Below are 26,783 nucleotides of genomic sequence, written 5' to 3'. Positions count from 1 at the left end.
TAGCTGGGACAGAACAGGAACAGCTCAGGAATGGTGTCATGGTAAAGGTCTGCTGCTGACCACCCATTCAGTAGCTAAAAAGCCATGGAATTTGAACAAACACATGAAATATTCACAGAATAGCCTTTGTCAGTGAGTGGTTTTAGTCCTGTCTATTGTCAAGAACAGGACACAGTCTCCCAGTTTCTTGGATGGTAGAATAAGGTTTTTCTGCTCGAGAAGCAACTGAAGTGAGTTACTTCAGATTTCTTTTAACAGGGATAAAAAATGATCGAGAAGCAAAGGTGGAGGGTGAACACAGTGTTCCAAGGAAAAAAAAAAAAGAAAAGAGAGCACAAGGTTCAAATTCTTTCATTTCCTCACCCTCAAGAGAAGTCTTTAGGGTGTGTGTTACCTGAGAGATAAAGGGAATGGCTGGAGTTACAGCAGCTCCTGAACCGTGGCTTTGTGAGGTTCAGTGGCAGTGGTGGGTTCTTCTGGTGAGAGAAATATAAAAAGCATTGAGGCTCTGCTGAGAGCTGGGGGGCGTGTGCTTCATTTCAGGAAAAAAGAAACAAGGATGAATGTAAAGAAAACATAGAAAGGGCATTTTGTTGCTTTAAATCAGGAAGATGAATGTGAAAAACATTCAGTTTAACAAGGGACAAAGGAGAAGTTTCTCCAGTAAAGCAGAGGAAGGCAAGAACCCCTGAACACAGTGTGAGTGATTTGATGGCCTTTCTGCTACTATTTGACTTGAAAAAAGGTCTGGTGAACCTAAAGTGTGGTTCAAGTTGTTTCTTGAGCTGCTTATAGTGGCATGGTTTCAAAAATGTATCTTGTACTTCTGTAGTAGCCCAAGATGATAATGTTTAGAGTGTTAACAAGAACGGGGAAGAGCCCAGTGGATTGCAAAGGAAACAGTGTTTATCTCAATTTTTAATACAGCAAGGGAGAACTAGACCACAACTTTAATTATAAAGTCACTCTGTTACAGTTTATTTAAGAAGACAAAACACTGAGTACCAGCTTTTTTCCTCTTTTTTTTTTTTTTTAAGTTGGAAGAGATTGTTGCATAATAATTGTTTTTAAAAAATTGACAGAGTATGACAAAGTCACAAAGGAAGCCAGGAAATGACTTTTCAGTTCCACACTACAGCAGTGAGGTTGATAATGGTGCTGTGGAGTACTTTGGCACTGCATATAGTGTTATGGACTGGGATAGTGAAACATGAGGAAAAAAGGCTTGTGCCCAGCTCCAGCATCCTGCATTTGCCTTGGGTTGGGATTGTGATACACAGCTTCCTCTAAATAGATGACTTTGTAATTTGAATATATTTACTTATCTTGGTGATCGATTTTTTTTTTTTAGGATCATTTTTTTCTTGGAGCAGAACAGTAAACTAAATACTTTATCTTCAGATCAGTAAACAAGTCCTGGAGAATCAGCAACATGACAGAGGAGAAGATATTTTTTAGGGATAATCTGTATTCCTGACTAGTGCAAGATGAGTTAATCAACTTTCTTCAGATCAGAGTAGTGCCATTGAGAAAGTTACTGAGGCATTTAGTGTGTTTGGTTCTGAGGCTCGAGCAGTGGAAGGTTGCCTGTTGGGAAGAGACTCCACGGTGATTTTGGCTCTCTTAAAAGATTTCAGGGAGAGTTGTTCTGAGGAGCAGCTCCATGTACGGTTTGTCAAGTATTTTAAATAATCAGTGCTGTCCTGGCCTTTATGGAAATGGTGGAAATGGTGCTGTGGGAAGAAAATCTCCCTGTTGTGATGGCACTATAAAACCAAGTCAGTAAGATTGTTAGTGACAAGCTCCTTTTCCCTATGGCATCTGTAATTTTTGTTGGATGTGGTCTTTCCTCCTTTCTCTAGACTTTGGCAGTATCTGAGTGTTGCCCTCCAGCATTTTATTTTCTCCTGCTCTGCTCTTCTTGTTTCCCCTCTCCGATTTTCTAACATGTACCTGAGTGTTGCACTTTCTTTTTCCTCCACTGAATCCCAGTGTGGGGATTTAGTGGTGTTTTTTTTGTCTTACAAAAGCACAGAGAAGCTTGTCTATTGTAACACTAAAATACTGTGCACAGAACCAGAGTGTGCTGGAGCACTGGGAATGGGATAATACTGCTATAAGGCTTCTTTGCTCCCTCTTTAATGAGCAGGAGCTGTCAAAGTCTGACTGTACCCATGTCCCTGTCCTGCTTCCAGTACTCATGGAAATTCATTTCTATCTTTTGGCATTTTTGTCTTGTAGAAGAACTTGGAGTTTCCTTATACACACATAAAACAAAATTAACAGAGGATGACATTACAGTAAGATTTTTCATTGTCTGGGGCAGGATTTGGGACAAATGGCAAGTTCTGTACCTGTCCGTGCCGAGGTTTGTGATGTCTGTCTCTCCAACCATTCCCTTCCCAATCTCCATGAGGTATTTTGTAACACTCCAAGCCTCTCCTGCACTCCAACTGTTGACAGGAAGGCCTCTTTGGACTACTAGAATTCTTTGAGTTGTTTTAAGAATAATGGTCAAAGACAGAGTAGCTTTTCAGTAACTTCCTCGTCTTCCACCTTTGTAATTTTCTCTCTCTTTTTTTCCCCTGACACTTAAGAATCGTCATCTCTGGCTGTTTTTGTGTTTGTCCCAGCCCCTGAGGCAGAAACAAACGTAGATTATGTGCCTGTTTAGTTTCAGTGTGCACTGACCTACCAAGCTCAGCAATTAGGCTGTTTGCTAAATCACTGACTAGCATGTGTATGTGTTCTGGAGTGTTGTTTATCATTATCTCAGAGCTAAATTACCACGTTTCTGTCTTCCAGACTTCACAGGAAATACTACACCATCTGCAAAACATCGTAGACTTTGGAAAACATGTGATGAAGCAGTTCTTTGGGGAGAACTACATTCACCACGGGGTAAATGTTTTATTCTTAAAAGAAATGGCTTATGCATTGTAAACACCGAAGTGTTTGGGGAGCTCTGAATACACACACACAAGGAGCATTTGGATGAGAACAAAGATCCTGCTCTGTGCTGATGAGCGGTTGGATTGTCTCCATGGCTGTTTCAAGCTTCTAATGAAAGAGTGGTCGTTTCTCTGCTCTACATAAGGCAAGAGGGGTGTGTGTAAGAGGGATTTTTAGACTTAACTGTAAAACAAGGGGTGAAACCTGGTTCATATAAATGGTTGAGGTTTCTGTGCATTCACAGATAACCTTTTCCCTTGCCACTCACTCTGTTCTTCAGGGCAGCCAGATCTCCTTCACTGAACATCAGATACCTGGGTGGAAAAGCTACAGCTTCACCTGGAACTTGAGTTACACAGTCCTGCCTTGGAAGGGTGGGATGTGAGGATGAAAAGGGACTTTTTCATTTGTGAAAAGGATAAAATGATGCAGGTTCCTTCGTGCACATTACACTTGCACTGAAAAGGCTCTTTCTTATGCATTTATTTAAATCAGTTCTTTGTTTTTATAGTGCAGCAGGTGTTCCCTGTGATTGCAGGTACAGGTCTTCACAGTTAATCAGAGGGAGAAGCTGCTGACTTATGTAGTTCAGTGTACTGTTGTTAACACCCACTGAACTTTGCAATTCCATTTTAAGACCCCCCCCCAAAACTGGGTATTAATTTTTGTGTTGAAATACATTTTTTTATTTTAATAGGAAATTATTCAACTGCCTTTAGACTTCGTAAGACAGCTCTGTTTGAAAATCCAGCCAGAGAGGCCAGGTAAGTGCCAGGGATGGCATTAAAACGGGGGCTGCCTCAAGCTGTAAAGCATTTTCCTTTGTTCTAAAGTTAAAAAGCATTATACCTCAGAATATAAGGAGACTTTATGTAATATTGAGACAATGATAAGTTGAAAATTTGTTGTGGAAAAAATGGAAATGGACGTGCTTTGGAATTAACAGTTGCAGCCGTGCTTTTCTAGTCCCCTGGACACGAGGGATTGATGGGGACAATGTGTGAGGTGAGGGTGTGCTGACCTTGTGAAAACTTTGGGAACGTGCTGCAAGACTGGAAGTTTGGCAACCTGTGACGTGTTTGGTGTGAAGGGAAGTGCTACAGAACGTGGTGTCACCTTTCACAGTTGGCAGCACCTGGTGCATGTTCTTCACATGTGGCTGAGCTCCAAACGGGGCAAAGGAAAGGGCCCTCATGGTGTGTTCATCTTATGTTTTTTAGAATGGTCAGAAACTTCTGCTTTAGCAAAGTTCTTGAAGAAAAATGTGGCATTAAATCAAAGTGCTGTAGTGATTGCTTTGTTGCCTTTGATCCAGGAAAAATATTGAATTAATTTACATGTAGTGAACACAGGACACTCTCCATTGTTGATTTGTCCTCACCTGTTTGAGAAGCAGTTCCACAGTGCCAGAAACCAGCATGGAGAGTAAATAGTTTTAAGTAAATAGTGTTTCATAGAAGTTAAAAAGTCAGTGATACTCTGGTAGAATTGAGTGATAGAATTCAGTTTTATTTCTCAAAATTAAACTTTGTGTGTCCACAGCTGCTGAGGATTGAAATATGGTTGTGAGGAGCTGTCCAAGTGCTTTACAACAGCAAATCCCACTGCCCGTTTTTAACAGGAATCTTTTTTAAACCTTGAGGAGAGAATTTCCTTCAACATTACCTTTCACATACGCCTGTCTAACTTATGAAGGAGCTTCTCTAATAATTCATATTTCTGTGTCTGTCTGATTTGGCAGGTGGCTTTCAGCTGGGAAGGTGGATGTACTTTTGCTTAAGTTTAGAAATCAAACCCCAGCGTTTTGTTGGAGACAGAAGGTTTCTTGCTCACCCTGGTGAGGTGCAGCAAGTCATTGCAGGCTGGTGCCTAATGAGGCTTCAGTTTCTGGGATTTATTTTTTCTATTGCAATGTATTTTTTCACAATGGGCATTTTTCTTGGCAGTGGAAACTGTAACAGAACACGTGTGTTCTGTGTCTCTCTTTAGTAACAGAGGTATTTGAAAACTGAGGGGTCTGTGTTCTTGTTAACTTTGAACTAAAATCTCACAGACCTTTCTGTGTCCCAAAGGATGCACGTGGAGAGAGGGTATTTAAAGGCTTTTTTTAAATAATGCCTCTTAAGTTTATGATATTCCTGGCAGTTTTCACAGATTCCTCTTGACCCAGCTGAGGAATGGTAGGTCGTGCAGCTTTAGTAAGCAAACTCGAGATCACATCTTTGAATAAATACACTAATTAGTCACTTTACCTGTTGTTGGCCAATGCATTTCCTTGCTGTTTCAGGTGTCACCTTTCTTGGGAGGAGCTGGGAGCTGGCCATTAACAGCAGCCCTTGTGGCACTCTTGTGGCCGGGACAGTTTTGAGGAAACTGAACCTGGGCATTGGTAACAGGGAGGGCAAATTTGTGCAAGCGCATAATTGGCTAAAGCCTCCCAAACTGTGAGTCCTGCGCTTCCAGGTCTGTTCCCACACCCCAGCTGGCAGATGGGATGGCTGCAGAGCAAACAAACCTGCACACAGCTGATTCTGACATTTGTGTTGGCTTTCCTTTGCTTCCCCAGAGTGTCGCTGTGACAAGGACATGGACACCCTGAGCGGGTTCGCGATGTGCCTTCCCAACCTGACGCGGCCGCAGAGCTACCGCCTGGCCGAGCACCGACCCCTGCTCTGCATCGAGATCAAGGTCTGGGGGAGAGGCTCCTCGGGGGGCTCCTTTGCCTTTTTTAATACTTACTAGCCAGAGCAGTTCAAGGAATGCAGCAGTGGGATAAGGCAGAGCTCAGTTTTCACTGTAACCCCTCTTCTAATTCCTGATTTTTCAAAACTTGGGAAATTCCCAGATGTTACTACGCTTTTCTGTAGGCCACAGCAGTTTTGTGTCCTTTTTTATTAAAATAATTTAAAAATAAATATTTAAATAAAATATTTCTCTGAAATAATTGGGAGTAGTATTCAGCTTTTAAGTGCTGGATTTTTTTTTAAATTATTTTTTAAAATTTTCCTTTAACCAGAAAGATTTGCATCTTGTGTGTGCTTCTGTTTCTATGGAGAGATACATTTATATTTACAGTCTTTTGTTTGTTTGTTTGTTTTAGCCAAAGTGTGGCTTCATTCCTTTCTCCAGCCATGTTTCACAGGAGATAAAGCACAAGGTGTGTCGTTACTGTATGCATCAGCATCTAAAGGTAATTATTAAGTCATCCTGCTTCCCCTTGGCTGGACTGTGCTTTATTTGCTGTTCCAGGCTTGGGTTCCTGTTAAAACTTGCTCAAATCCCCGATATGACTAAAGCTGGTAGGTGGATACACAGCTTGAGTTGCTGGGTGTGAATTTGTTTAGTGAGAGATGGAACAAGTTCTGTGGGAAGCTGGAAGCAAGCAAACACAATATCGGTCTTTGGGACCTGTGAACGCTGTGGTTGGGTAAACTCTGTTGTGGAACTTCCTTTCAGGATCAGCTCACCCAGTGCATTCTGTGACTTACAACAAACAGCCTGTAACAGGCACAGAGTTCACTGGACTCGTGTCCATTGTGAGTCTGAAACGGAGTGACTGGACCTCCCTGATTTAATGTGACCTTCCTCCCTTTGTGAATGCATTTGAGTGACTGGAAAAATGACCAGGAAGGCCCACAGTGGTCATGAATTTTGTGTTCAAAGAGGTTTAAATGTTGTGGGACCTCTGAAGGCAGGATGTCAGTGCACACACCTGACTGTTAAAACAAGAGAGCAGTTATTCCAGGGACAGTGGGTAACAGCAGTGCTCTGGTTTTCCACAGGTAGCAAACGGAAAATGGAAGCGACCCAGTAAATATTGCCCGTTGGATCTCTTCTCAGGGTAAGGATTCTGCGCTTTTGCCAAAAGGAATCTGTAACACAGGGGGGTTTTTGGCAGATTTTCTCAGATTCCTTTGCCTTTTGCTGAGGTATTAAGGATAATCCATGCCTGCTTGTGTGACCTTTACAGTGAATATTTCTGGTGCTGTCTATTTACACCTATCTCGGGAATCAGAGCTGCTTATTAATGTGCCAGTGCCTCTTGCTGCATAACATTGCAGCCAAGAGCTGTTTGGTTTACTCAGATTTGAAGCTCACTTTGCCTTTGCAGTGACCTCAGCTCATGCCAGGTGTGAACATCCAAAGGCTGGGATAAAACATTCTCGGCTTTATTTTTTGTTTTCCCTAGAAACAAACAGAGAATGCACTTTGCTTTGAAGAGCTTATTACAGGAGGCACAGAACAACTTGAAAATATTTAAGGTAAACAGTTAAATCTCTACTTGCTTTTTTTGCCTTGGCTTTTAAACAATTTGCCTTCAGCATGTAAACAGTCAAGATCTTACTTCAAACCTACCCAATCAGCACCATCATTTTTGGACCCCACCAAAAGAAGGAAACAGGAAAATTCTGAATTAGATTTCAGGTTAGGACAGATAAGTAATAATTTCCCAGAATTCACAGAGTCATGGAATGTCCTGAGCTGGAGGGACCCACAAGGATCATCAAAGTCCCACTCCTGGCCCTGCACAGGACACACCCCAACAATCCCAGCGTGTGCCTGAGAGCCTTGTCCAAATGTTCCTTGAGCTCAGGCAGCCTTGGTGCTGTGACCACTTCCCTGGGGAATTAAATTAGTCTAAAAGAATTGCTGAGGAACAACTAATAGAAAAGGACTTTTAAGTCTGACCAAAGTTTTAAAAATTCAGGAGGAAGAAGATGGAGAACTTTGCATGTTGCTGCAAATATTTTGGTTTTAAATTCCTGTTGGAACTCTGATGCAGGCCAAATGCAGAGCAGGTCTCACTGGGGAAGGAAAAAGTTCCCTTTTCCATGGCATTCACGTAGAAAAAATATAAAGCAGTAACTTATGGCTTATGGAGATTTTCAGATTAATTCTAGGAAACAAGACTCTGCAATTTATTTCCAGTATTAAATCAACTATTTGAATTACTTAAACTTCTATGAACTGTCCTATTTTTCTATTAGCACAGGTAACTATCACACCTTTTCTGTCCCCTTTCACAGCCTTCCCTTTGCCAGTCTGAATGGTAAAAGAAAGTTGTTTCACACGGTGCCTTTTCACTCCTGACATTATTCAGAAAGAAGTGATAGGAAAATGTGCCAAGTATCAGATCACTTGTATTGTTCTGATTCCTTACAGTTAATTAAGTTAAGAAAGTAGCACTTGGTTTAAATGGGGTTTTTGCTCCTCATTCAGAGGTTGTTACATGTGGGATCTGATTAAACTTAAGAGGGCACTTTGTAAGACTGGGCATGTCGTGTGTATTTGTATGGAGATTGTTAAGCTAAGAACACCTTCCTGTGCTTAAAATATTAAATCCAACGCTTTGAATAGCTCAGTATGAAATACTTGATTTCATGAAGTGCCTAAAGACTCTTCATTTCCCCCCCCTTTCAGAATGGTGAACTAATTTATGGCTGTAAGGATGACCAGGACTGTGTCTCTGACTGGAACGAACTCGCTCGTCACTTAAAACCTTTCTTTTTCCCCTCCAACGGGCTGGTGAGTGGCCCCCACTGCACAAGGACAATTGTTAAAGAACTGATCCAGGTGATAACCATGACGCTACTGAGTAGCACCGACACCTGCAGGGCAGGTGACATGAAGACAGTTCCCGTCTCACAAGGACGAAGCTACTGTGAAGCAAGTGCTTTCAACAAGGAGCTGGTTAGGAACGGTAAGGGAGAACTTCTCAAGCACTGGCAGTAATGGACTGTCCACGGAATCACTGAGTGGTTTGGGTTGAAGGGACCTTTACAGGCCACCTGCTCCACCCCCCTGCCATGGGCAGGGACACCTTCTGCTTCCACAGGTTGCTCAGAGCCTTGTCTGATGTAACGATTCAGATCTTTGTCTCTTGTTTGCTTATGGATGCTGATGTGGGAATGGAAACAGTGGAGTTGTAGTGACATTTAAAAAACGAGTTCTGAGCTGTGTGGCTGGTAGATAATTGCCCTTAATGTGATGTTGGAGTGAGCACTTTTAGCACTGTGCCTAATGACAGGTAAAAAATAAATCCAGGTGGTGGTAGAGGAAAAATGGAAGAAAATACCAGTGTGAGCTGATAACAATCATAGGGATTCCAAACGAATGGGGAATTCTTATGTTGTATGTGATGAAGCTGGGCTGCTTTGATTGGTGTGTTACATGACACCTGTTCCTTGCCTTTCCCTCTCCTCCTGCCAGTCCTCACCAGCGAGGGCACAGCTCATGTTCTTCTGCTGCTCTTCTGGTAAATAGAAAGGTCTGAATACCAGAGGGGAAAGGAATGGGAAGTGAGAGTTGGAAAACTGTGAACAATGATAATTCCTCAGTGCATAAGTTCTGTGAAGCTCTAACTATTCAAGATGCTGCCAGTTACTCTAATTATACAGAAAACATGTTTCTCACTCTGCTTTTGAGGAAGATGTTTTTCACTGCTGGTGGTTTGTTGTAGTGTTGGAGAAAGAGCCGTCTCACAGACATTACAGCAAGTGCAAATCTCTTTATTTTATATTATTTAACAAAAAGACAGGATAGCTGAAATGCAGAATTACTTTCTGCCAGCAGTTGATACTGTTCGAAGTGAATTTGTGGTGGCTTCAGACTCAGATGAGAAATTTCTCGTGAACTCAAAAAAGTAGATTGCAGGACGGGTGTGTTTTGGTGGGTTTTTTTGGGGGTAATTTGCAGAGTTGTATACCAGGTGTTTTATTCTGCAGTTTAAATGTGTACCTGGCACTTTAGTGTTTGGAAACTGAAATGTTTCAACATTTCCCCCTCCCTGTGTGTGACTGGACTAAAAGTATTTGGCCTTGTGTTGTGGACAAGCACATGTTCTGGCAAATTGAAGCAAAGAACACACTCATGTCTGCCTTATTTTAAAATCCATTTTCTTCTAGGTAAACACAAATTGGAAAGCTCTGGCTTACCGAGGGGTTGTCTCCTTTATAAAACCCTTCAGGCTCAGATGCTTGACATGCTGGATATTGAAGGACTCTATCCTTTGTACAGTAGAGTTGAACAGTACTTGGAGGAATTCCCTGAAGAGAGGTAAGACTTGATGGCTTTTGTTTTCAGTTCTGAGTGACCAGGTGTGCAGGCAAGACTGGCTCTGTCTTGTTATGTCATACAACCTTCCTTCATGGCATTGCACATTCTGAATTTCTAACTTGAACTGCCAGATAATATAAAAGATCAGTTTTATTGTTGAAAGTTTTGGTGTCAGTCACTTTGGCCTGAATTTTTAAGTAATGATCACAGGAAGTTCACAACAGGTAGGAGAGAAAAATTCCCTTTTCCTGAGTAGTGCAGGTTGTGTATTTGCAGAAAGGTACAGTGAAATGGGTGCTTGGTTTCTCCTGTCCCCAGTCCCTGCAGAGCTCGGAATGTCTGCAGGGATAATGATGTTTTCACAGTCATTCTCAGGTCTCTATTGGCTTACCTACAACCTGCCCTTAAAATCCAATATTTGGCAACAATCCAGCCTGTGCCTGAGGGTCCTGCAGAACGTGTGGATCTGCTGTTGTCCATCCTGCCCTCCTGTGAGAACAGCTCCAAATGCCAGCCTGTGACCCACAAAGTGCTCAAATCATACTTGAGGCTCAATAAGCTTTATCTAATGGTGTTTCTTGCCTGGGCATTGAAAGCTACTCCATTTTTTCCTCAAATAAGACTTACTGGTGTAACAAGAATTGCTACAAAAAGCCTTCCCTGGGCTGCTGTGCCTCGGCTGTGCCTCTGCCGCTGCTCACACGAGGGCACTCTGGCTTCACTCGTGGAGTCACTGCTGCTGGTGCAGTTACACGTGAAACAAAGAATTTGGGAATGTGTTCTTTGGGCTGCAGGGGGTTTGTGTGCTGCAAACCCCACTGTGAGGGGCTCAGGGGTTTAACAGGGGAAGGGAGGAGGCCAAGCCACTGCCGTGAGCACATGGTACAAAGCTGGGGCAGAGCAGGGCCCTGTCAGATATGCCTATACTCCCAGCTGATCTTTTTTTTATATATATATACATATACATATATATATATATATAAAAAACCCGAATATATTATTATACATTTCTTAGATATATATGTTTCAGCAAGGCTTCTGGGAACTCCTGCAAACTGCTATAGATTTTGAAATGTACCCATTTTTTGCAAAAAATACTGTTCCTGCAGTGATACACAGGTGGCAGTGGATTAAGAATGATTCATCTTTAAAAAAAACCAACCACACAACCCCTAAGTAGCAGCAAATCTTGAGTGAAATGAGAGTAACAGGGACTGGCTGGGACGTTGGTTGGCACTGGGTCAGTCCTTGGACGTGTTTATCAGTGTTGTGGTTGGGCTGTTCTCATCTGAGTGTCTGGGCTGCTGAAGAAAGATCACACTGAAAACCAGTCAATCATCCTGGCTATCTATAAATCTTCTTTTTACATTTATTTAGGAGTACATTACAGATAGATGGACCTTACAATGAGGCGTTTTATGAGAAGCTGCTGGATCTTTCCACGGAGGATGACGGGACAGTGGCGTTCGCGTTAACAAAGGTACTTCTGGTGAGGGTTGTTCACTCTGGCAGTGTTCATTAACACCTGGCTCACTCTGGCAGTGTTAATTAACACTTGTCTCACTGAAAGGGGTGGATAATGGATGGAGGCAGCACCACTGGCTCATCAGGATCTGGACAGTTAAAGTTCTTCCTTGTGCCAGGGTGCATCTCTATGGCAGAAGCAATTAAAAACAGACGTGGAGCACCAGTTCTTAAGAAAAAAATAAAACTGATTATTTGCTCTCTACACTGAGGAAGCATTTTCATGAACTGGTGCTGGTTTGGCCAGCAGAAAATGATCTGTAGGAAATAAACATGGTTCTTATACAGGATGCTGCAAACCCTCCTGCTCCTGCCAACCATCTGTTACAGAGATGATTTCCAGCTCTTACAGTGCCAACATCCCAATGTAGGGAGCACACTGGTGCCTTCTGTAAGGAACAGGATGCTTTACTACAGGCAAACAAGCATAAGAGAAAATGTGTGTTATTTCTCTGTTGCACAGGTGCAGCAGTACAGAATAGCCATGACTGCTAAAGACTGCTCCATCATGATTGCCCTTTCCCCCTGTCTGCAGGATGAATGGTAAGAGCTGCCTGTACCTGCTTTGGAATGGCTCCAGTTGTTTAGAAATTGGAGATGTTGTTTGCACAGTTCAGTCAATTCAGTAATTAAAAAAAGTGTGGGGGTTGGGGGAGGGGGTATGTGTCCAAATATTTGGCTGTGAACATATTAATGGAGTTCTGATTTGAGGCATTTAGAACCCATGTCTGTTTCTGAAGAGTTTTAAGTTGATCAAAAGGGTTAAGGTTTTATATTCATGCTCTTGAACTTTGAATTGACTGTTTGTAGTAGCTCTATGTGGTTTTAAACAGGTGCAATTTTTCTGCCTCAGTGTCCTCATATGAAAGATTTTTCAAGCTGAGTTGCCTTTAATGGCCTAATTAGAGTAAAGCCAAGGCAATAATCGAGAGGTGACATCTGTGGCTGTCAGGCAGGAGGCTTTGCTGCAATGTCATCCATTTTGGCTTGTGTCAGCAGTCATAGTCTGCAGGGGGGAGTTGGTTTACTAGACCCTTGTATTTTTGGAGAATATTGTTTTCTGTATGTGCCCTGCAGTTCTCGAGTGAAGTGTTGGTGATGGACATGAGTTGTGCAATGGCTGAGTTCAGAAATCCTCCCTCCCTCAGCATGCTTGGACAGCAGTTCCCACACTAAGTGTTTATTACCTTGAACCTAAGTAGGTGTTGCAGTGGCTCTTTCTGCTTTTGCCAGTGAATAGGGTTGTTGCTTTGTATGCATTACCTAGAAACAGCTTAGATTTACTAAATACAGAGGCACAGTAGTTGAGAGTAATGTTTGACTTCAGCTGTGTGCAAGCTGAAAGGAAAACAACTGGAAGAGATCCCACCAAGTTCCCATTAGGACTGGTAAAGCTGGAGCTGTAGTTTCCTAAGTGCTGCTTTAGCTGCAGTTTATTTTCTTGGGCTCCCATGAAAGTTCTAAGATAAACATTAGAGTCACTTTTGCAAGGGGACTTGGGACACATAAATTAAAAATCCTGGTTTCAGTGACTCAGATGTACAATGTGGATTTGTTTTCCAGCTCTGAGCAAAGATCTGTGGTACTGGCATCCAAATCCAGATTCACCTTTTCCGTCTCTGTGCTGGACCTGGACCTGAAGCCCTATGAGAGCATTCCCCACCAGTACAAACTGGATGGGGAGATAGTCAACTATTACCTGAAGAATGTACAGGCCAAAGATGACCCTGTTATGTCCAACCTCTTCAAGGAGAATGAAGACTGCACATTAGTTCTCCATAAAGTGTAACCATTTCCTTGAGGTTATTTTTATTCAAACACATTAGAAAGTGAAAGAGTAATGGAATACAGTTATGGTGATTTTTTTTTCTTTTCTATTGTGTTCAGTGCATTTTTCAGCTGTGAATGTTTTTGCTTTATGAAATGATTTCTAATGGGTGATGCCTTCTCAGAGCCCTGAGACAGCATTTGCTAGATAACCTTAATGAATGTATTTAATGTGACAGAACAGGTAATGTGCCATACCTTGGAACTAGAGGACAGAGCAAATTAATACAAAAAGTCTACTTAGAATTGAAAGAGCACAGAATTAAAGGTTTCCTGAAGTATTGCACTAACATAGAAAGCCTAATTACTAACAAGAGAATTGCCTTGGAGCCTGTGCTTTGAGTCTCACTCATCCTTCCTAGAGGAGGGAATGCTCTGGCAAATCCTGATATAACATTTTAGCATTAATCCACTGAAAATACAACTGTGCAGTGGCTGATCTGTGAAACTGCCCTGTCACTGCAGAACACTTAAGTACTAAATGCATGGATTAGGAACACCAGGCTGCCTCCAGAAGTTTTGTGATCATCTTGTATCTACCTAAAGCTTCTGAAATTAAGTGCAAAGGGTTAAGGTAAACACCTCTGAGTTTTATGTCATAGCTGGGCTTAACTCTCCTGCCCTACTGGTTTTTATTGTCCCTACATGATATGCTGCTATTGGAGGTGAAACCACAGCTCACTCTCACCTAGTTTAAGCTGAGCTACAAGAAGAATTTGTTCTGAGTTTTACAGTTCATTTCAGGTCTTTCAGGTGGTGCCAGACATTGGCATTATTACACTGATGCCCCACATGCTGTGCAGCACCAACAGCTGCTTCAGGCTCCTTCATTTTAAGTGACACAGAAAAAAGGTGACAGCATCCCATTTTCTGCCCTGAAGCTGCAGGGGGTCAGTCTCGTGCCAAGGTGGGCTTGTATCACTGCTGCAGGGATTTTTGGGATGGCTTTACTCTGTAAGCAGTGCTATGTGCAGCTGAAGGCTGGTGAGTGGCTGCAGTAAAGCCATCCTTGGGGAAGATCCCGAGTTGGAGACTGGGGATATATCCAAAACTGAGTGTACTATGATAAAATCTACATCCCCTTTTCCCTCAGGGATTGCACACCCTGAAGGGTGCAGAGATGCTCAAGCCACAGGCTGAGGAGCTGGATGCAGCCTGTGCTCAGCATATCAGGGTCTCAGTGTAATGTTTGAATTGTTCCACTTCACCTGAAATTCAAAAGGCCAACCCAGGACCCCCTGTACATTGGCACAACTCAAGGAGGAAATGTGAAACACAGAGTGACACCACTCCCACAGTGACAGAGACCTGGGCTGGCACTGCCAGGTGAGACAGGGCCTGGAGCTGCTCTCCTGGATGTGAGATGTGATACTGCAACCGTGCAATAACCTGGTAGCTCACAGTGGGAATAATCCTTTCTCTCCAAACAAAACCTGGGGGGGAGAGAGAGCCACTTCTAAATCCAGAAACCAGCTGTTAGAAAGAGGAGGAAGGAAGGACCATCCACAGCTGGGAAGTTCCCAGGTTTTTATGCTGTAACTTTACACACGTTTCGTACACAAACAGAAGCGTCTGTGCTGAGCAAACAGTTTTGTTTTCAGGCAAGAAGGAGCTAAAGATGAATTGAACTAAAGGTTACACAAAACCAGCTAAACCAGTTCCAGTGGATAAGTTGCAATGAATTTTGCCTGTCTGCTGGACTCCAGACTTGAAATTAGGCCTTATCTAACAAGAGATTTCCTTAGAGAGCTGCTGTTTGTCAGAACCCAATCTCTGGCGTGGCTCAGCTGTAGAGTTTGGCAGTTTTTCCTGACCCACTAGAACAGTGGGAGACTGTTAAAGTGGTCAAACAGTGGATTGTTACATTTATGGCATTATAAAGATACTGTTGCTTCAGTTCTTGATTTCTCCAGTTTCCCCGTTGCTGTACAATATTTTGCCATCCCTCGTGCTGGGGTGGCTCCAGCAGCTCTGGCCTTGCAAAGGAGTCTCTTAGTGTCACTTGAGAGCCCAGAGTTTGTGGGTTTGGGCCCTTGGTTCCAGGAACTGTTACTCCCTCCCCAAGAAGGACCTGACTTCAGTTGTATCGGTTTGGGGTGGATACGGTCGTTTGGTTGGGATGGAGAGAGCAGGAACTTTGGAAAACACAGAGAGTTCCCAAAAGGGCTGATGGCACATCTGATGGAAGTGAAGGGAGAGGCAAGACATCTGTCTGATCCATTTTGTTTCTTCAGGGATGAATGTATCTCATATGATGCTTTGGTAACATGTTACCTCCCAGAATTTGCCCCTGGAAGCAGGAAGTGCTGCAGTGGGCAGGAGGTAACTCACCCACCTCTTCCCAGGAGGGTAATGGGGCCTCTCTGGGGTAGTTTAAGCTGTCTCAGCACTTCCAACAAAGTTACTTCAGACAGTTACACTTGGGTTTTTTTACCATTGTATGTCTTTGAAATCTCCAAATTGTCTTCTTCCACCCTAATTTAAGGAGAAAGCTGTTTAACTCTTTGTTCTAGGAGTCTCTTACTGTTCTCTTGTCATTTTAAAATCACTGTACTTTTACAGAGCTGTGAAATGAAATGGATTTTTATGGACTTGATTTTGACAGTGCATGATCTTTTAACAATTTCCAGGTATCTAGAAAATGTTAAGAAGATAAACCACTCTGGTACATTAATGATTCAGAAAGATAAATTTATAATGAAATCACTCTGTACATGTAACTATTTTATTTGGCATTTTTGTATTTAAATGGCTGTATTTATTTTCATGTCATGACAATTTATATATAACGTGCCATAATTGTACAGATAGCATGTTTTATGAGTATGGTTTCTAAATGGAAAATAACTTAATGTTTATATTCAATAAAATTATAGACTGTGTAACACAATATCTTAATTAAAACTACTTTTGAAATTGCTACCTGCTGTAAGTAATGCTGGCATTCATTCAACCACCTTGATCAGGTTCTCCAGGGCTGCCTCGATGCCGAGGAGCAGCACCATGCTCCGGAAGCGGGCAGGGACACTCTCAACTCTTGTCATCTTCTGCTCCAGGACTGCAGGAAACACAGAACAGGGAAGGTTATTTTCCCAGAGCTCAACCAAGTGCTGGCAGGGGGTGAAGCACCTGCACACAGACACGGGGTGCAACCTTTGGAATCACACAGGGGGGGAAGTGCAGCTGCTGCTCAGTTGGGGTTTGTTTGCCTGGCTGGGCTCTGTGAGGGGGATTTCCGTGTTCTCTAAAGGGATGTTGGCCCAAAACAGGGCCTGGTGTTCTGCCTGGTGGCTCAGAACAGCCCCTGAAGTGACTGATGTTACCTTGCTCTGGGACTTTGGTCAGCAGGTCCAGGACAGGTGTAGTTGTCCCTTCTTCATCCAGATGGATCTTCCAGACAATCATCAATTCAAACCTGTACAGGGAGCACAGGAAGGTCAGTCCAGGGTTAACCAGGGCACTGTTTTTGGGGTTCCTCCAAAGCAGAAGCTGCAGCATTTGAGAGGCTCCTGCTCCTGCTCTCCAACAAAACTCACCTCATGTAATCCAACTCACCCATCTCTGGGTTTGGGAACCAGGAGCATTTCATTAACTGAGGAAAACCAGTAATCTGCTGACAAGGAAAGGTTTGGGTACCTCCAAGCTTTCAGCCTCAAGGATTTTTAACCCTGGTTCTTGTCTTTGTCTCTTATGAATGGTTTGTTTGCACAGGGCAGTGGGGCAGAGTAAGAGAGGAAGGCAAAGCAGAGCACTGAGTGTCCCCTGGCCCAGCCCCTCCTGTAACATCTTCACCCAGGGTCAGGTGCTGAGCTCAGACACAGGATAAGAACAGGAATGTTGTTCCAGAAGTGTTTGATAAAAGGTGATGTGCTGGGTTTGGAATAAGGGTCACCCTGATATTGTTCATGGTTGTCTTAGAATAATGCACAGGCAAACATCTGCCCAAAGCCTGCATTCTGGCATTTTTTTGCTTTTAACTTTAAAAAAATAAATAATCTCAACCATCACCACTCCTTCAGAGTGGGTTTGGATTTTTTTGCAAGGCCAATCATGATTCCCAGCTATTGCAGTGGGACAAGATCACTGCACCATCCCAAGGGAATAGTGAGGCAGGAGGTTGGTCTGGAGCAACATCCAGAGCAGATCTCCTGCTTTATAACAGCCCTTCTTCTTTACCTCATCTTTATTCCCCTCCAAGCCTAGAATTCCTTACGGAAGGTGAGGCTTTCCTGATCCGAAGCTGATCTGCACAGCAAGTCACTGTGAGGAGGAAGCTCCCCTTTCTCAATGATGTTTGACCCATAACAACTGTAAAAATTCCCTTCAAATGTGATTTGTCAGCCTTTTGCCCCTTGATTGTTACAAATCCTTTGGGAATTTGTGCACAGTTTGTCCTGGAATTTTGCAAACAAATTCTTATGCCAGTCTGGTTTCTACCAACCCACTGAAATGACCTGGAAATTCTTGTGTTTCATGACTGTGGGTCAGAGGGAGAGTGTAATGGAACTGCCACCTGGTGACATAGAAACTGTTAAAGCAGGTTATTCCCTAACCCTGATGGTCTAAGAACAATTCATTCCAACAACCCACAGTTAAAGCATGTAGTTTTAAGTGGCAGGTTTGGCTGAACCAAGACAGCACCATCTCTTAGGGTTTATTTGCTAGTTCCACGCAGAAATGTCACAGAGGGAGCTGTGCTCAAATTCCAGTTGTTTCCATATAAATTAAAGCACGTTATAGCAGGATGTAAGAGGAGAAGGGAATGGTCTGATCCCTTCACAAAGCAGTTATTTTTCTTGGCCCTGACAGAATTCCTGACAGTGATAATTATATTGTCTTACATATAACTCCAAGGATTTCTTTCTCTATTGAAAACCCCAAACCTGCTGGAACACATCCCACAGGGAGCCCAAACAAATCCCACAGGCCTGGTAGAGTAGTAATTCCCATCTAACAGATTTCCTTCTAAAACAATGGAAAAGTATAGCCACAGTTGCTTCCAGTTACATGGTAACTACCATTTTCTTTCTATTCTTTAATGGCAAGACACCAAGGAACTGGGCTTTGCTGGGATGTGACTGGGATCCCTGCACCTCCTGCCCTGCCTGTGCAATCCCTGGGCTGTATCAATTAAGAGATGCATTTATTGGCTTACCCAGAAACTTTGGGGTTCCTCAGAATGATGTGATCTCCCTGCAGTCCTTCTGGAAGGGTCACGACCTCAGGATACTTGGCCTGTGAATAAAAAGGCTCAAATTGGGTCACAAAAATCACAGCAGACGAGGTGGTTTCCAGCCAGTGCTCCCCTGTCCCAGTGGATTTCATGAGCTTGTGTGATGATTAACAGCAATAATTAAGAGTAACAATACTGACTGTTTAAAATTCTGACCTGTTTTTTTTCTTTAGAGCTCCTTGTGCAAGACCCAGGAAACCCTGAACTTTTTTTTTAACTAAGTTCTGTTAATTGGATTTAATAAGACATTATAATACATCCCCATTTCACCCCCTCCCCTCTGTGAGGGAAGGAACCTGACTGGAACCCTCTGGCTGGAGATCACCAAGCTCCACAGATGGCTTTGGAAGCACAAAGTAATAAAGGCAATGAGACACCAAAATAACCACAGCTACCAAAATATGTGATAATGGAAACGTGATCAAACATAAAACCACTGACTCCTATTAAACTTCCATGTCATTGGGAATTATTTCCAGTTACTACAACGTGCAAAGGTTGATTGTTGCTCCATTCCTTTTTCAAGTCCCTCTGATATTTGACAGTGTTCAGAATGTATATCTTGAATTACTCAAGACTCAGAACTTTTGCTAGAACTCATTTAAAAGCACATAAAAGAAGAGCAGACTTGTAGCTCCGTATGGATTCTGTAGGTGACAGGTTACTCAGAGTATGAGGGGATGCACAGACACCAAACACTGAGGAACAACACAACATCCTGCAGGGAATGTGCTGGAAAAGGAAACAGGACGGAGCCAGAGCCTGTTGTCGTGCAGACTCCAGAGCTGTGCCCTGCTGGTCCTGCCTCACGCACTGGACACAGAGCTGTGCTCCAAAACTTGCAGTTTATAAAGTGTGAAAAGTCTCAGCCTGAATCATCCCACAGGGTTCCCGGGGCAGGTCTGTAGGAAAAGGAGCAGGAGAGCCGGTCGTGGAGCGGCGCTGGAGAGAATGAGTCCAGTTTTATGGGATTACGCCTCATCTGGCAGAAGGAAATCGCTCCCAGATGTGACCTTGCTCTGGGTTAGGAATTTATGACAAGCTGAAGGGGGGCCGCGCACAATGTGCCAAATGACATAAAACACATGGAATTTGCCAGTTTTAGTTTCTACCCAGCATCCAGTACTGTATTTACTGTGGGGATAACAACCAGGATCTATCCTGGGAACAAGGACACGGAAGGGACGACGCGGAGCAGGACAGTGACACTGTGAAAGTGGTTGATCAAGGGTCACTTGCTCAGCAGAGCAGAGATTCTCTTCCAGCTTTACTCCCTGGGGAATTATGCCCCTCTGATAACAACATAGAACAAGTTTTCCAGGCTTTCCTTGTCCATAACCCACGTCTGATATCCGTTATGAGCCCTCATTTGCCTGGGAGGATCTACTGATCTCTGTAGCTCCAGGTTGCCAACACCAGAAATGCAGGATTAGCTTCTCTCTGGAACTCAGCTCCTGTGTTCCTCATTTACAGGAGATCCCAAGTGTCCATAGCTAAGAACTGAGTCATGTTTCACCTTCATCCGCCCATCCCGAGACCTTTGGGAATCACCAGAGAAAATACATCAGAGGAACGAGATAAGAGTTACAATTCCAAACACTGTGAAACACTCCCAGGGCTTTTTTGGGAATTCCTGTGTAGCTGCCATGACCTGGTGGGTGTATTTATGTCATATGGAAAACAGAGGCAACTCCAGGAAATCCCGGTGTGTGATTTTCTGTGGCAAAGCTCCCCTGTACCTGGGAGAGGTGAGCTCTGCACACAGAGGGTGGTTATTCTCTGCCTTCTGTAAACACCATCAACCTCAACGTCGGGAGAATCCGATCCTGTGTGAAATCCACAGGATTTGGGATAAAATCCAGCCTTTTAGCGGGAAAGGTCATATTTTAGCAATCCACAAAACACACAAAAAGCCAAACCACAAATACCTACATCTCTCCTCACTAAAACCTGAGCCCTGACGGCTGCTCCAGGCCCGGATCCGTGTGAGGATCTCGGCTCTGTTCCCACCTCAGGACAGCTCCTTACAGCGACCACCCCACGGGAGCAGGAAGCAAAGACCCAGGATTAAGCAGTGACCTTATTCAGGGAATAAACCCCGGGAAACGCAGCCGCACCATCTGCCTTTTATCTTCCACACGTAGAACGTAATGTCTGAATCCCACAGGTAAAATGTGGGGATCTGGGATGTAACAAACACCAGGCACACGGTGAGCAAAGGCAGAACTGCAATTCCAAACACTTCTGGATACCACATTATCACCTCATCTTCCCTGCTGAGCAACTTCCCCAAGTTTTCCCCAGGGAAAAGAAAAGCGGAGTGATGACCAGGGTAACAGAATGAGCTGATTCACTGGAAGGTCTCTTGGGAAAGTCAGGAACTCCTGCAGGATCTTGTGAACTGGACCCCAGGCAAGGGAAAGAGATCCCATGATACCAGATGGGAGAGATCAGCTACAACTGCATTAAGCAAAACCTGCCTTTAATCAAGAAACATCTTTCCTCAGATGACTTTTAAATGTCAGTTTATGATCAAAACCAACAGCCCAAGCTATTACTGCTTCTAGACGGAAATGGTTTTTCCAGCTCCTTCAGGAGTCCAAGCAGGGAATCTGATGGGAACTTGTGTCTCAAACAGGAACAGTCTCAAATCACAGAGGGACCGTGGGGATGGAACGCTCAGCCCTCCCGTGCTCCCAGGACAGATTTTACACACACACAGAGCCATCCCAGGGAATACTCTTGCAGGGGCTATTTTTAACCAAAATATATTATTCTCCAGCTGTTTAGAGCTGCATTGCAGTTTTCTGCACACTAAATCTCTGCTAAGGAAAACGTTCTGAGTTCCTCAGGTTAAGAGCTGTGGCTGGGAATGCAAAGCAAAATTGGCAAGGCAGAGGCTGCAATAAAAGCAGATGAATTTGCTTCTGACCCACTTAACAAGAAAACACACAACCCTGCTCCCAGCTGGAACAACAGCTCACTGCTACTGCTGGTTCTGAGCTCGGTGTTCTGTAAGAAGGATGGATATGAAGAGTTGTGCCACCATGAGCCCCTCCACAGGTACAAGCTCCTTCTCAATTTACCAAGGAGGCTCCCTGTGGGCTCTGATTTGGGTGATTTGTGTGTAGGGTTTGCTCAGCTAAGGCCACGTTATCACCCACTGAAGTCACACACGGTGGGAGCATCAAGGCCTTAATATCAACATTGCCATAACACCAGTAATTCAAATACAAATTATTGGTGAAAATCATGAAAATTCTAGATATATAGAATACCAATAATGATCTGATGAAATTCCAGAAGCATCAAACAATCACCACCAGTGCCACTGTGCTGCTCCCACTGCCAACGAGCAGGTCAATCCCTGCAGTACCATCCCTTGGGACACCATCCCATGGGACACCATCCCCAGGGGCTCCTGGCCTGAATTCAGAGCCTCTTCTCCAACAAGTTCATTCCCTGGATTTAGCAACAGGCTGATTTGAACTTATCTAACTCAGATAACAACAAAAGGAACAATTTTACTATTACCATGGTCAAGTCCTACAGACACTTAAAAGCAGCAACCACCAAGCTGCCAAATGAAAGTAAGGGCAGCAATTACATTTTTGGAAATTAATTTGTATTTCTTCTTTTACTAAGCCTTGTGTGAGCCCAAATAACTACAGGTCCCTTTGGGGAGATCTGATCTTACAATTTATCTGTCCTTGATGCACATTGCTAAAATCTTTGGTGCAAACTTCACCAACAACTCTCATCCTCAAGTCACAAACTATGTTTATTTGTAATTAACTGAACCTCACATGTACTATTATCTTCCTAGAAATGTCATTTCAGTGCCTTTGATGAGTTTTAGCTTAAGATTGGACAAGACATTTGTTAATGCATTTCAGTTAACTCCAATGTTTTATGCTCTGAGGCAGCTGCCACCAACATGAAAATACAACCAGGATTTACACTTTGCTGTATTTTTAAAGCACAGTGGCAAGCCCTAAGCCAGTGGATAATTTCTCCAAGAAATTTAACTTCTTTTGGTACCAACAAGCACCTCAGACTTTGACAGAGGAGAAACCAGTGTAACCCACAAATGAGCAGTGCTGTGTCTGAACACAAAAGCATCCTGGATTTTGTTTTCCTTCCTCCCCACTCCCTGACTGGGCAAGAGCAGCACTGCAGAAATTGAGGAACAGTCAGGAACTGAAAACAAGGATGAAAGAAAAACCCACAGTGCAAGCAGAGGAAGATGTAGAAGACAGTTGTGGTTTTGGCAAGGTTTTTGTCTCAAAGTTGCATTTCTTGAGACTTGTTCTGAAGTGAAAATCAACAGGAAAAGTCTGGAATTGTTAGAATATACGAGGAGAGGAGGATCCTGTTGCCCACAGCTGCTGTGAGTTTCTCACCTGCTGAAGCTGCTGTTCTTTGTGCAGAAGATTTTCCTGTACAATGGCAGTGTTTGCATATTTTTCATAGAAAACTGTAAACATTACCAGTGTCATTAAATATTATCCTCATGGCCTGCAGGGTCTGAACTTTGCCCATGGAAAGCACCACATCACAACAGTCAGAAAAAGGCTTCCAGTCTGATGGGCTGGAATTACTGAGTCAGAAAGGCAAAAAGCCAACAAAGGGAAAAATTAATGTGCCTTATGTTTGATTAGACCTCACCTCAAATTTCATTTAAAGGAGATTTTAGGAAGCATCTAAAGAAAGAAACACAGTAATTACAGTTGAAATGTATCGGCCCAGTCAGTAAATCCATACTCTGCCTCCTCAGGGATTTGTTCAGCATCCACCCAACAGAAAACACCAAACAGGAGGGACCCAGATGTTCAGTGTACTCAGCTGATCCCACTGTTATCAACACAATGTCAATTATGGGCAAACCAAGCTCCCTCCACTGCTTTAGATCTGGCCAAATAAACACACCCCAGTCCATTAAACAACTACCCAACGCTGACATAAATTGTTAAATGACTGTTAAACCAGCTCTGGCTCCCACGATTTGTTCCTGGATGTGTAAACTGATGCAAATGTAAAGTGAATTAATTTCCTCCTATTTTTAGGAGTTTCAGTCACACAGGTAAAATGCAGACCCATAAAATATCAAAAAACCCAATGAAAACAGAAAGCAAAATAACTTTGAGAGAACTGCTTAGAATTTGCTTCCATGGGATGCCCCGAAGCTGTTTACCTTACAGGCCAACATGTTTAAATCTTTGTTTCTTTAGCAGATTAATACTGGAAACAAAGGTCTTTTGGAGCTACTGGGTTATTTGTAAAGCTTCAACATTTATGTTATAAAGGAGAATACACTTTATCCTACCCCACATATTTTTGGGTTGAAAAATAACAGTATTTATATGGCATTTCATATTCTTTCTGTGAAAGGACATCCTGTATTATCTAAAATATTTATTTGGTACACAGAATATTGATTATATTAACCTGGCAACTTCTGCACAGGGATTTTTGCTTTAGAGGTATGCAGCAAGTGGGACAAGAATTAGAAGATGTGGAGTGGGACTCTTCAATCTGCTGTTTTTCCTGGTACAGTCATTTCCTGTGTGTACATGTATGATCCACAGTTTTAAGCTCTCTTTGCAATTTTTTAAATGAATTTCACTACAGCAATAGAGCAACATTTAGAAAGTGGTTTATCCAGAGTTACACAATTATTGTCTACTATATTTGGAGCAATGCTGTGACTATTCCCTAACTCAGAGCAGTGCAGAGCTGGGATCTCACTCAAAGTCAATATTTGTTTTATTATTTTAGTTTCTAGAGCTAAGGAAGTTTATCAGCAGCCCAGTTATGGAAGTATCCCAGAAGAGCATACTTTGGGAATCAGTGTCCCACTCCTTGCTTGATCTCTCTGTCCATCATAGGAGTTCCTGATAGATCTTCACAGAATCATTAAGGCTGGAAAAGCCCTCTGAGATCATCGAGTCCATTAATCCAGCACTGCCAAATCCATCACTAAACCATGTCCCCAGGTGCAATTAGAGGAAGAAATACAACACATAACTGCTGATGTAGAATTCTACAAATAATTTGAATACTCAGGATTCAAGAAAAACATTTCTCATTCCAACTTCCCCCTATACTAAAACATGTGGGACACCAGAAACACTTGATGTCACACAAAATGTATCTGTATTTCTCAAACAGTAGCTGGAACTGCCCAAGCCCCACTTGAGCAACTTCCCTTTCTGCACTTCAGTTTTTACAGAAATTCCACAAGATGCAACTCTGCCTTTCTTGCCTCTTCCCATGCAGAGATCTCTCAGACTTAAAATGGTAAAGGCGTTCAGGAACTCGGAATGTTTTAAAGTCCAGCTGAGTGCCACATCAGTTGGATTAACAACACTGATGCTCTGGGGAGGGCTGTGTGTGCTTAAACAACTGTCTCCCATTTGCCCATGATGAGGTTCAGGTTGAGCAACAGGCACAGAAACACGAGGGAACCTCGAGCCAGCACAGCCCTGCTTGGCCACATCTGTTTTTTCAGGACTAATCCCAAACACCCCTGACAGGAACAAGGATTGCTGGAGCATCAGCACCACGTGAAATTCTGTGCCCAAAACAACATGTTCTAGCGGAAGATGCTCAAGTGGGGTGTCCCAATGGCTCCTGCATCCCCACTTTCCATGGATTTGAGAGGACAAACTCAGTTTGGTCTATGCCTGAAAGGTGACAATGGTGTAACCCAAGGTCTTGTCTGGAGACAAAGGGTGTGTTTAACTAAATCTCAGGTAAAGTGTAAACCCACAAACACAGAGCTCAACTCCCATCACATCATTATCATGTCCTTGGGAAGTTGGCAGTGCTTTTACTTCTGGATAAGTGAAAGTATCAATTTGAAGCAATGGGATATGTGATAAATTACAGCTATGGAAATAGGCTCTTGTATCTCCTACTGCAGAAGAAAAACCTTGATAAAACCTGTTTTCAAACAATAAAATATGAATTATAGAATTATAAAAGGAAACATTTTATAAACGTGTCCTTGCACACTATATATATTTTTAATGTCTGCGCTGAAAACTGCCTAAAATGTTTTGCAAGGGCTGGAATTATAACATCTTTGAGCATTCAAAGAATGGCCCACTGAAAGTTCAGAGCAGAAAGGATCATAAAAGTCACCATGAAGTTTCTCATTTTGTGCAATTCAAAGAACTGTAATCAAGAAAATATAAGGCACTTTCCCCCTTCAACTAAATTACACCCCTGCATTTGCAGGATGGATTTAGGAAGCTTCACCACTCGTAATTATGGCTCAGAATAAACACAGCTCCCACCTTCCCATCTAAGGAAACATGTTCCCCCAGGAAACCAGCCCTGCTGGGGATCTGAGTGATGCAAATCACACAAAACTACCGCTGCCTTGGGGCCCAAGGGAGGAGCTGGCAGCAAGGAAAGCACAATGACAAAGTGGTTTTGTCAACGTGGCAGTGCCAGCACAGCTCCCACAGCTCAGATCCGGGCTTTGAAAACGCAGATCATGAGTGATGCTGATGACACAAGTGTTTCCCTGTCAGCAGAGGAAGGAAGAATTTGGGGAGCAGAGTTGAGGGGCTACAAGTAAGTCTGACAATGGCAAGTAGTGACAAGACAAGGGGGAATGGCTTCCCACTGCCAGAGGGCAGGGTTAGATGGGATACTGGGAAGAAATCCTTCCCTGTGAGGGTGGTGAGGCCCTGGCACAGGTTGCCCAGAGCAGCTGTGGCTGCCCCTGGATCCCTGGAAGTGTCCAAGGCCAGGTTGGACGGAGCTTGGAGCTAGTGGAAGGTGTCCCTGCCCATGGCAAGTGTTTGGAACCAGATGATCTTTCAGGTCCCTTCCAACCCAAACCATTCCATGATTCTGTAAAGAACTGTCACCCTGCATACCCTGGACAGAGGAATCTTTGCAAACATTTCCTCCAATCTGCCCCCAAGCTCTGGACACGCCCGGTTCCCTCAGGCACAGCTGGGTACTCAAATAAAAACTGCTCTGCAGCCACCCAGCTTCAGAGCTGTACTTTGTATCAGCCCAGATCTGTAACTCAGGGGTTGGTGATCACTTTGCTAAGGGTCAGTCTTACATCTGCCTCCTAAAGTTAAGTCAGTGCTCCACACAAGTGTCTGAACCCGACTGGAAGTCACTCCCCTCCAAACCCATGGAGCCTACACAAAGTGTCAGGGAAGTT

The 26,783-nt window shown here is 43.3% G+C and overlaps 2 protein-coding genes across 7 annotated transcripts in view; one reads left to right on the top strand and one right to left on the bottom strand.

Annotated features, from left to right (window-relative positions):
* IPPK (inositol-pentakisphosphate 2-kinase) overlaps positions 1-26,313 on the top strand; it is a 62,099-nt gene extending 35,786 nt beyond the window's left edge. For all 6 annotated transcript variants that reach the window (XM_027700856.1, XM_027700857.1, XM_027700855.1 and 3 more), the window contains 12 exons: positions 2,806-2,901; positions 3,650-3,716; positions 5,519-5,640; positions 6,053-6,142; positions 6,735-6,793; positions 7,142-7,214; positions 8,374-8,653; positions 9,858-10,008; positions 11,386-11,488; positions 11,996-12,075; positions 13,096-14,546; positions 26,302-26,313. In XM_027700856.1, coding sequence (XP_027556657.1) covers positions 2,806-2,901; positions 3,650-3,716; positions 5,519-5,640; positions 6,053-6,142; positions 6,735-6,793; positions 7,142-7,214; positions 8,374-8,653; positions 9,858-10,008; positions 11,386-11,488; positions 11,996-12,075; positions 13,096-13,321 — 1,347 coding nt within the window. In that variant the 3' untranslated portion in view covers positions 13,322-14,546; positions 26,302-26,313. The remainder of the gene's footprint in view (positions 1-2,805; positions 2,902-3,649; positions 3,717-5,518; positions 5,641-6,052; positions 6,143-6,734; positions 6,794-7,141; positions 7,215-8,373; positions 8,654-9,857; positions 10,009-11,385; positions 11,489-11,995; positions 12,076-13,095; positions 14,547-26,301) is intronic.
* CENPP (centromere protein P) overlaps positions 16,071-26,783 on the bottom strand; it is a gene marked incomplete at its 5' end in the record, with an annotated part of 122,265 nt that continues 111,552 nt past the window's right edge. Inside the window, 3 exons of the mRNA XM_027700770.1 lie at positions 16,071-16,417; positions 16,683-16,774; positions 18,515-18,594. Coding sequence (XP_027556571.1) covers positions 16,305-16,417; positions 16,683-16,774; positions 18,515-18,594 — 285 coding nt within the window. The remainder of the gene's footprint in view (positions 16,418-16,682; positions 16,775-18,514; positions 18,595-26,783) is intronic.

This window comes from Neopelma chrysocephalum, unplaced genomic scaffold, assembly GCF_003984885.1.
Source record: "Neopelma chrysocephalum unplaced genomic scaffold, ASM398488v2 Primary Assembly neopelma1_147, whole genome shotgun sequence".
Taxonomy (NCBI): domain Eukaryota; kingdom Metazoa; phylum Chordata; class Aves; order Passeriformes; family Pipridae; genus Neopelma; species Neopelma chrysocephalum.
This window is presented reverse-complemented; position numbering and strand designations above follow the sequence as displayed.